An 11,516-nucleotide genomic window follows, 5' to 3' on the forward strand; every position below is an offset into this window, starting at 1 on the left:
ACTGATAATTCGGCTGAGAATTCGAGTTTCGGCGAACGAGCTCACTGCGTAGGCGTTTTCTTTGTTTTCCCCATGTGTAACATATATATGAGACAGTTTCCCTCAGCAATTCCTCCACAAAGACATCTCTACCCTTAGGCAGGTAACCTTCGAGTGCTTTGCCACAGTCACATTAAATAAAATTAAAAAAAATAAGTAATCATCATGAGCATTTGACTAGAGTCACTGTTTAATTCTTTCTATATGTATAGAAAGAGAAAGAAGTAAAGCTATAGAGATTAATAAAATCATAAGAATCAAACTGTCAAAATCCGATGTCTTTTTTTCATTAATGCTCTTATAATTTTTCAATGCAGGAATTTCTAAGAGCACCTGTTTATTTGCTCTTAGCCCCCCCCCCCCGAAAATAAGTAGTGGAATAGTAAAATATACTGATATTTTCTTAGATTTTAAAGAAAACAATATCATTATGGCACAATTAATAAACTCGCGGCTTTCCTTACTCATGGCTATACACAAAAGCGGAAAATTACATGACAAAAACTTAGAAGTCTGTAATTATGATTATCAAATAAACAAGTTTTTGCTTCACGTTTAGTTAATTAGTTCTATCATTATATCAAGTAAATTGTGAAATATTATTTATATCCGTAGCGTCAAATAAACTCTGGATCAAAAATACCCGAAGTTGCAAATAAAATAAGAAATTTTCTAAGTTAAAAAGATATTTTATTAAAAAAAGTAAACTATCTTGGGAACTATCGCAAATCATATTGTTTTAGTGAGAAAATATTCCTTTTATCCTAGCAAGCAATCGTATATACGTATATACCAGTGAAAGTGCGTGAAGGTGTGATAACCTGAAACTTGCTTATTTTCCACAGATAGTCTCAGGTCCTCCATCTGTGGTTACTATGGAAAAATAAGAAATGTTAAGAATATTTATACAATTTATTCTTCTAATTTGAATTTAAATTTATTTAATAATTTTTAAATATATCTAAAACTGAGCAAGAGACTTGAAATGAATTATTAATGCAAAATATTATAAGAGAAAATTTTGCTTTAAAATATTAATAACGTTCCTCAAGACTTTGTGAAAAACAAACATTTAATTAATGTAAAAACTATGTATGCTAGCTAGACCTAAAAGAAAATCCTCTTCGAAACTATGGCTGAAATTGTAATGAAATGTGAATAAAAGTAATGGCTGATTATTTGTGTTATGTTTTTCTTTGATAAAGTTAATATATAAAATCATTTTTTTCTGATTAAAGTAATATATATACATAATCATAACCCTTATTTTCTAAAAAATATTTAAAAAAAAACTTACATTTCTTGAAATCCTTTCAAATAAGAAAAACACCATAATTTTATCATTCAAACTTCTATTTATTTTTTTTCTAAATAAGTTTTTTATACAGACACAAATGTATGATTCTGCACATATATATACATATTTTTTTCACATACAAAATTTTATTTTCAGATAAGGTTCTAACATAAAAAGTTCTTCAATATGCTAATAACCATACGGCAATGTGCTCAAGTCTTTTTGAATCACCCGTTTATCTAATACAATTCTGTAAATTTTTGTCTCGGGTTTATTCATCACCTTTCTTCTTTTCGCTTCTCGAGTGATTTTGGAGGGGTTATGAATAAAGATATTTTCTTTTTCGTCCAGACTGCAGACCAAGCGTTTGATACTTTCAAAATTCAGCAACTGAGAATTGCGAAAGTTCAAGGAAAATCCTCTAACTTTGCAGCAGGTTTTCCTAGTTGCCGCCTGATAAGCATAGTTCTTGGGACCTCCTGAAAAAAAAAAAAAAAAAAAATCATGAGAAAAAGAGATAATAGAAAAAAAAAAAACATGCATTAAACATTTTTGGTACGCATTAAATAAAGAACCTTTTAAAGGTCCTTACCATCACGGTAAAAAAAAAGTTCGCTCTTTACAGGCAAAAGTTTTGTAAAGTTACAGAAATCAAAAAGTTACAGAAGAATTTCCTGTAATGGTAACAGGTTGAAAGCAAACTGTAGCGGTAACAGCTGATTTGCTTGTAGCATTACAGATAATGTTTCAGTAGCCGCGCGGAAGAATCTCGTGACTGACTGGAAATTAGCCAATCAGGAGATAAGTGTTTGAAAGCTAGTTGCAGAAAAAAAAAACATGGCTGAATGCATGTTGGTTGTATAGCGCAAGTAAGTAAGAAAATGTTTACAATTACTACTTGAAATATTTTTTGTTCATTTTATGCAGATTATTCTCATGCACTTTGCACTGTTATATGTAGTGAGTAAGTATTTAAACGTTTAAGCTTTGCGATTAATTAATATCAGTGTTCGTAATGTCTAATGAGTTGAAAGAGTGCAAAATATTTATTCCAAATGCAGATCTAATAGTAGTATTTTGTCATTGTGCATCCGATAAATTACGCCTTAAATTGCCCGTATTATTATTTAAAACTAATTATTCCAAAATTTAATCACTGTTTGTGGTATTTAATTGAAATGGTAATGTGGTTGTTGAAAACAAAACTAATCATGTTAGCGTTCTTTTCCAATCGTCTGACCAAACAACGTTTGACATCTTTTTCCCGGCAGGCCTTGCGAGAAACGTTTATATAAACATTTAGAATTCTGAATGTAATGTAATCACCACCACCAGAGGGCGACACACCTGACTGCTGTTATTTTCTTCTTTTTCCTCCCGCTCACTGCTCCCTGAATGGGATTTATTCTGGCATTTTTCATCACCATGTCCATTCTGGAATTACATCAGGTTTACAGGGAAGTACTGCGAATGCAGTAGACCCCCTGTATAAATACTTCTGTATCAAAGTATCAAAAGAATGTAATGTATATATTTTTTGCTTACTAGGTTTAGTTTATTCTTTTTCTAAGATTACCTAATTAGTTATACCTGGTTTATAATTCAGTCTAATATGTTTATGTACGAGTGTGTTATGAAGTAAAATTACAAAAACTTGAACAACGCGGTCGAGAATCTCGTTTATTCCTTTAGTGTAATAATATTTTTTTAGTGGTATTAATTTCTTACGAAAATATTATAATTCCAAAATGAAGTAATTATACTGATAAAAAATATGCCGTATCATACTTTTCGTAATGTTTTATTTTACTAACTAGATGCAACTTAATTATTCCATATATTTTAATATACCAATATCAACAGGGAAAAAATGGAAATGACCTAAAATATTTTTCTAACAATTCGTTAAACTAATTATAAAACAAAACTAAAATTTTGTGCATTATTTCCAAAAATATCATTTCATTAATATTTTATAAATAACAACATATATTATATTGTATATATAACTACCATTGCATACTTATAAGTTTTTAAACATTTAATGTAGAATTTATGTTGATTTTATTTTGCCCAGTTTTAATACAGTTTTGAAGTATGATAGTCTTGTTACTAGGATAGCATGAAACTGCTAATACAAGTTTAATACATTTCTTGACGAATGTTTCCCTTATTCATGTAATATAATATATAAATCATAAAATAAGTTTTCTTAAAAATAAATTATTATTGTTTATTGGAATTTAAAACAATTCTGTATCCATGTTGTATTAAAAATAAAATAATAATGAATTTTTAATGAAGCATTGATTTTAGCATTAACAATGTAAATATATATATATATATATACACACATGAATAAATGGAAATGCAAGCTACGTTTCCTTACAAAACCGCCCATGAATATATACTTCCCTTTAGGCTGATAGCCTTTGCATGCTTTGCCATATTCTATCAATCCAAACGATGCAAATATGCAGAAAATTTTACTTTCTTTGAAAGTTAATGCGGAAATAAAATTCAGTGCATTTGTAAACTACATTAGTTCTCTTATAGCTTGGCATTTAATTGCCCAATGATTTACTAGTCCAAACTAAGGCAGAATTCAGATATCGTTCAAATAAAAGAAAATTAATAAGGTCTGATTTTTAGACGTATATATGAAGATTTATTTTTTTAAATATTATTTTAAGTCAACCAATTTAATTTCAAATTTAAGTAAGTATTCATGCCTTTCAGTAGCATTATTTTTGATATCTTAAATTAAATAACTGAATGCAATATTTCTTGTTAATAAAAGAAAAGCAAAGTTATGAAAGACTAGTGAAGTGGATTTGCAAGTTCTAATTACGAAAGGTCCCATGCTATTTTGTTATTAATTACATTAGTTTACATAAGATTTAAAATTATGTAAGGTACAAAAACCTTCTGCATCTATTAATATACGCTGAAGTGAATGAAATTATGCCAGTGAAATTTTTTAAAATCAAAAACAAATTTCTGTGGAAAATTAAAGTTATAAATTCTAAATGCAAACAAAGGAGTGAATTTGAAAGTTATCAAATAAGCCAAAGTGTTGGTCATTTTTTCAGTTTTGCAGAAGAATTTTTATACTTTGCAGAATGGGAATATGATGTTTGGTTTTGTTAGCATTAATTATTACAACTGAATTATTGCAACTTACATTGCAACACATAATTTAGCTTAAAATTTATTTGAACTTAATTTTCTAATTTATTTTGATCATGTATATTTCATGTGTCATAAGTCTTTGAAATTAACTTAATTCTCATCCTATTTATTTACACAATTTTTTTAAAGAAGAAAAAGTAACATTTGTTTTGCTTAGTTGCATACGAAGATACATGTCTATATATAGAGAGAGAAAGAGGAGTTATGTTTACTTGCAGACTTTTTTCTCCTTTTATATTATAGTATGAAAATCAAGGGGGAAATTAAGCAATCAATTTAATTTTGAAGGATGTGATTACAATAAGATCATAACCAATCAAAAATATTCATGAATGAACTACTGGTAACTATCATAGTATTATTATTTAAAAGAAACCTACATTCCAATAAGAACGCTTAGTAACATAACCATTTAAGTTATCTGATAAAAGTAATTTTCATTCCTACTTGCCTATACCTTGAATTTCACTCTTAGTATTGCCCACTGCTACTCCCTAGACCTCAAAGCATTTAATGCATCTGGAACTGCAATTTGTGTCTTCTTCTACAGCATGCAAGTTATCACCGTTTAGTTTGTACTGCCACAAGCAATAATCTTCAGAATTACCGTATTGCGTTGCATATTCCACCCCACCCAACTTTAGAACCAGATTCTGAAAAGTAAAAAAATATTTACAGAATTTTCTCCCTTTTAATGCATTCAGAAAATGAATATCCCAAGATTTTAAAATGGATTTATCAACATAATGATTGTTTTCGTCATACTAACAAAGGCAAACTTTTGCACACTTAAGGCCCCGTTGAATCTTTTTTTTTCTAACTGTTGAATATTATGTCAGCCTAATACAAACAATGATCTATGATAGTGAAAGCAAATACCAACTGCCATTCACTGTGCAATTTTGCCATATCAGCCGAATGTTCACCCTAGCAAGCATCGGACCACAACCTTCTCTAATTATTTATGTATGATCTGAGGCCTAAGGATTTGCAAGAACAACAATGAGAATGACAGAAGTTCAAATTATAAAGAAGAAATGAGATAACTTATTAGATGTTGCAATTATGTGTATTCTTATTGAAATAGAGGTTTCTTTTAAATAAATAATATTGTGATAGTAGTAGTTTATCCATGGTTACTTTTCATTTGTTATATTCCTACTGTGACTGTGTCCTTTGGAAATTAAATTATTCGTTTAATTTTTCCCTCTTAATTTTCGGATGATAAAATTAGTAAAAATAAGTGGGAATATGGCATCAAGAGCATTAAATATCCCCATTTTCTTGAAGCTGTTCACTATTATTGTTTCATCAATGATAGGCCATGCACCCAAAATCCACTAGCAAATCAGTTAGTAAGATGAAAATGACCACTATGCGGACAAAACATTTAGGGTAACTTGTTTTGTGAGTGCCTTAAGGAAGACAAACATTACCTAAATCATTAAAACATATTCAGAATCCTGTGCTAAAAGAAAGCTAAGGGGAAAATGTTGTCCGAGTCCCAGTGATTCTTTTGAACGAATATGTAATATTGTTTTAGAAATTTAAGGTAATAAATATAATATTTTTCAAATGCTAAAACAGTTCGAGAAATTTATTCAAGTTCTGAATTCTGAATATAAGTATACTGTATATTATATTTAATAACTATGGTGGCTTCATTTATGAAAATATTTGAATATTGGCTGTTTTTGTACAATGAACCTTCTCTAAGCTAGCTATACGTGATTCCTGAAAATTTTGATCTTTAAATGATAGTGGGCATCCTAGAGAAGTTATGTTTACTAATTAGTTATTTTATGAGGAATGCTGGCTAAATTTAAAACGTGATTGACTGAGGTAGCTTGTCGTAATGAGACGGTTCACTGTAATCCAATTTTTTAAAGAATTTAAGCTGTTCTTAATTAATTAAGATATTATAAAGAAATATGATTAAAAGTGTTATATAAGCACATGTTTAAAACATCTATTAAAATAATTTTATAAGCCTTTTTAAGAGCATGATTATGATTTTAAAAGAAATGCTTTTTTCTTTATTTAGGAGACATGGTTTACAAAGAGGGGAAAAACCATTCATTTTTTCCAAGCAGTCGAAATGAATTTTTATGAAATGTTTATTAAATTATATTATGTTATTTTTTAATTAATTCTTTTTTTCAGGTTTTATGTAAAGTTTATGAATTAAGTAATAAATTATTTTTACTTCTGTATTTTAATTAGCATATTATTTGCTTCATAGTGTTTCACAATAAAATTATAAATTCAATAAACTTCTTAATTAACATGCTGTAATATAGAGAGAGCATAAAGTTTGTTTTCTGTTGTCACATGTTTATTTCACAATTTTGTATGTGAATCTCGAAATTTATAATAACTAGGAATACTTTTTTAGTATCGCTTTCGAAATGGTAAATATTAAGCTTAGATTTATTACATATTATGTTTGTAAAAAATTATAGGTAAAATTAAAATGCATTAAATTTTAAGCTAAACTGAAGTATTAATTTTAGAAATAAATTTCTTAAAGGCATAATTGGATTAAGAATTTTAAGGGAAACAAGGCTTTAAAAATTAAGGTCAATTGGCAAAGTTTTATGCTTATTCAAAAAGCATGACATTAGGTTTTTAATGAAAGACTTCTATCTGTTAATTCAAAGGAAATTATTTGAAGGTAAGTAAAAAAGTTATGCATTATTTCAAACAATAGCAGACTGTTGACAAACACTGAGTGCAGATAAGAATAAAAAAAAATTAGTTAGACGTTGTAATTCAAGCGTATGAACAAAATTTTGAATTCCTTGTAGTAACAAAATGAAGTTCATTGCTATGTTGAATTCTTTAATTTACTGAAAATGTCATTTTTTAGAAGGAGAGAGTATATTTTTGAAATATGAAGAACAGCTGTTCTGAGTTCTTCATAGAAATATTTCACAAAATGTCTTTTACTGTAATAATATGATCATATCAACATGCAACACGTTTACTCATATAAGTTAAATCTAAAGCAACATGTGTCTATTTTAGCTAAAATTACTAAAAAGAAAGTTCTAGAAAATATCTTAATAACTGACACTAAAACATGCAAATAAAACATACTATTTTTTTCAGCTATTTTACAGGGCAAATATAAGGAGTAGCATATCAATTTGAACTTTTAAATTAATCAAAATGATAATATGAAAGGCCTTTCAATAATATCAGAGTTTCTCTTCATAAAACAAAAATACTCTGCAACAGACTAATGTTACTTTTTGAAAAAAAGGATATTGCTGTTGAATTAATGCTATTCTGAGGTCAAATTGACTAATTTAAAAAGCCAAACTATTATGCTTCACTTGCATATATCTGTATAATGATATACACATGCAGATATTGTTTTACTCAAAACATCTTGATTTCAATATATTTTATTATAATAAGCATCATTTTAGACAAAAAAAAAAAAAAAATCTATTACTTTTATAGACATATCCTTTAGTATTATTATCTATGAAAAATATATTCTACACACATAATTACTTAGTGGGATATTAGAAGGAAATAATCTGAAACCTTTACAATACAACCATTGGAATTTTACGTAAGAAAAGTATCTTCTACTCACATAATAACTTGCTATAATAATACAAGCAAATAACCTGTAACGGTTACAGATATATCTGTTGAGATTTTACATGAGAAAAACATGTTCTTTTTACATAATTATTTGCTGTAATATTACATTCAAATAATCTGTAACCATTACAGATATATTGTTTGGAATTTAAATGAGAAAAATATGTTCTACTTACATAACTATATTCTGTGATATTACAAGAAAAAGATCTGTAACCATTACAGGCAAAACTCTTGTAATGTTACAAAGAAAACACCTGTTTCTGTTACTCAAATAACCCATGGCATCCCAGTTTCCATGAGTTTTCTTAGTTACCTTACAGGTTTTTTTTTTACAGTGCAGAGACGAAGGTTTTGATGACATCTCCATCCAGTTCATCCGTAAACTCTCCAAGAAAATTTCCTAACGGGGGATCATTTCTTCCATTCGAGATATATATTATGCAGTCTGTGTCCTGATACAGTACGTCCTTACCCAATTTTTCCATTTCACTATACAGCTTGAGACGAGCCCAAGCTGTTGTGAACGCAGCTAGGAAAATGTTGGTAGAGGCATCCTGCGGCAGAAACTCTTTCGCAGACTCCCAGCAAATGGCAGCGACTTCAGGTGTGGGAAAAAAGACATCTTCGATCTGAAAATAGAAGAGTCATGAGTTAACAGCTCAAAATACATTGAGTTTACAGATTAATAATATCGCTAAGGAAACTTATTTTTTTGGTAGGATCAGCCATCATCTTATTAAATTCTGGCACCGTATGCACATAGCTAAGCTGTCCTTTGTTGACGTTCATACCCCATCTGAAAAAAAAAAAAAAAATTCAACATAAATGACAAAGAATTAAAAATAAAAATGTTTACAAAACGTTAGGTATAAAAGAAATCATCTTACCTGCCTCAAAAGCTATTCAGGACCAACTTGGCGACGCCCAGGGTTCTTGAAAATCTTTCCTGCGTCTAACTTGACACCCTCTCTTTCTTCATACTGGCGAATATACCCCAATTTATCATCCGATGTCACACAATTTGTTGGCCATCCACTACTTTCCTGCTTGATCTTAAGAAACAAATCAATGTATGATCTGAACAGGGAAGTAGAGGATGTCGGGAAATGGTACACTTCATAAATCTAGAAAAAAGTAATAAATTTCAGTTATGACAAAAGATTTTAAATAATAATAATAAATTTGAGTTATGACAAAAGATTAAAAAAAATTTTGAATACTTACATGTGTGACGCGGTATCCTTTCTTTTTCGCCAGCTTGACTTCCTCCGATACTCATGTTCCAACAAGAGCTCGCTCGTCGTCTGTGTGGGTACACGGAGCTTGCATTTGATGAAGGGCACAGGTTCGACACAGGGGGAACTTGAGTTTCTTCCGGCATCGGTATGGAAGTACCGGAAGATAAAGGTTCCGTGGAGGAATCACACGACATTGAACGAGTCCAAAGTAGTTTTCTAGATCTCCAAAGCTTTCCGTGATGATTTCCGGACGTCCCACGGGGTAGACGCAGTACTTGTTCACCTGTGAATTAAAACAAAAAGTCAAAAAAACACATCATAAAAACATACATAAAAATCAGAAGACACATCATCCATGAAAAGGTTTTAAAATGATAAAAAAGTACGAACCCATGGATAGAGGGATCAGTATCAGTAGTGGGCACAGCCCGACCCGCCTAACCAAACAAGTTGGTCTTATGGTCATGACAGGCCATGCCCATTTCAACAAATGAAAAAATGAAACATAAAATGTGTAAATAATAATTATAAGCATAAAAGTGAAGAAAAGGAAAAATTACAAACATTTAGATAAGAGCAGACACTAAAGACAAAAACAAAAAAGCGAATAACAAACACAAACAATGATAACAACAAATTATTAAAATATACCAATTAGTGATGGCAATAAAATGCAAATATCATACACTGATTCCCACTGCCCGGCGCTCACAGTCAATAAATTTCATCACAGATTTACATAATTGTGCGAAATCTTTATAACATAAAAAGGGGTTTTCAAAATCAATATTTTTATTGTTTCTTAAGCCATCAAAGTAGGGACAGACCTCGTGGAAATGCTTAGCATCACCAAACAGATCACATAGTTTACATTTATCGTCGTTCTGTATCTTAAACCTACCGAAGTATCCCGGGAAACGCCCATGTCCGGTCAGAAACTGGTTAACTTCAAAATCATTAAAGATAATTTTTTTTTTTTCCTAATCAGTTCTAAATGTTTCAAATAGCGACTTTTCCTTTTAGAAGAAGCCCACCAGCGGCCGAGCGGTAAAGACGCTGAACACTGGTAGTTCGGTCTGAGGTTCGAATCCCGCGAACGGGCTGGCTGCATGGGCGTTTTCGTGGTTTTCCCCATGTGTAACGTGTATACGAGCCAGTTTCCCTTAGAAAGTCCTCCACGAAAGGCATCCCTCCCTTTAGGCAGATAGCCCTCGTGTGCTTTGCCATAATTAAATACACCAACACACCTTTTAGAAGAATTCCATTGTAACTGCCATTGCTTAAAATAAATCGAATAAATAACTTTAGTTGCTATTTTTTTTTTAACCCTGAACATAAGGCGTCCCCGAAACGCTCTCTATGGCAGACTCTTTTGCGAGCACATCCGCTCTCTCATTACCGTATATTCCGATATGGGCTTTAACCCAACCAAACTTAATATTAAAGGATAAGGATAGTTTTTGGAAAAGATCTTTAATATCGATAATCAGACCATTATTATTTTCTGCATTATAAAGTGCATTTAAACAAGACGTGCAATCTGTAAAAATACAGAAGTTAGAATTTCTTGTAAAATTACTTTTCAATATCCATTTAAGGGCATAGAGGACGGCGATGAGCTCGGCTTGATAAAGAGTTATATTTTTCAAGGCCCAATTTATAGTGATAGATCTCAGTATCAAAATAATATACAACAAAAGCCGAACCCACCCCGCCCTCATAACCCGATCCATCAGTAAAAATTTGGTATTCCGTTAAACAAGGATCATAAATATTATAATTGATAGAAATACGGTTTGCCGGATGGATCACATGTAAATTAAAGACAGAAAATGAGTCAGCAAAAACTGGGATTTCATCATAATTAAATAAGTCCGAAATATTGTTTCTTAATATAGTTTTATCATAATAAAACTTGTAGATTATCGAGAGAGGCGGAGTGCCCGCCAGGACGCAAAGCATCTCACTCGAGACTGTGTGGAAACAACGGGTGAGCGCGCGAAGCCAGCTCCGCTGAATGGAATTGAGTTTCGTACGTAAGTGTAGTAACTCCCCTGCCCTGCGACCCCAAGCCGTAATTCCATACATAACAATGGGTATAAAAACATTATTATAAAGAAGTCTTAAAA

The 11,516-nt window shown here is 30.6% G+C and overlaps 1 protein-coding gene and 2 long non-coding RNA genes across 3 annotated transcripts; 1 reads left to right on the forward strand and 2 right to left on the reverse strand.

Moving 5' to 3' along the window:
* Positions 1–1,390: 1,390 nt before the first annotated feature.
* Positions 1,391–8,937, reverse strand: LOC146994502 (uncharacterized). The gene is given in 2 exon segments (XM_085826202.1): positions 1,391–1,815; positions 8,463–8,937. Coding segments are annotated over 2 exon segments (462 nt in total). The 5' UTR covers positions 8,635–8,937; the 3' UTR covers positions 1,391–1,525.
* LOC146994503 (uncharacterized) lies at positions 2,612–6,741 on the forward strand. The gene is made up of 2 exons (XR_015043781.1): positions 2,612–2,857; positions 6,573–6,741. It is a non-coding gene; the product is annotated as an uncharacterized LOC146994503 (long non-coding RNA).
* Positions 8,938–9,067: 130 nt separating the features above from the next.
* LOC146994504 (uncharacterized) lies at positions 9,068–9,732 on the reverse strand. Its single transcript, XR_015043780.1, has 2 exons — positions 9,374–9,732; positions 9,068–9,273 (listed from the first exon to the last, which is right to left on the reverse strand). It is a non-coding gene; the product is annotated as an uncharacterized LOC146994504 (long non-coding RNA).
* Between the last annotated feature and the right edge of the window lie 1,784 nt (positions 9,733–11,516).

The sequence above is a fragment of the Stegodyphus dumicola genome, chromosome 11 (genome assembly GCF_044657685.1).
Source record: "Stegodyphus dumicola isolate Sdum_Otavi_A_Nest chromosome 11, ASM4465768v1".
NCBI lineage: Eukaryota > Metazoa > Arthropoda > Arachnida > Araneae > Eresidae > Stegodyphus > Stegodyphus dumicola.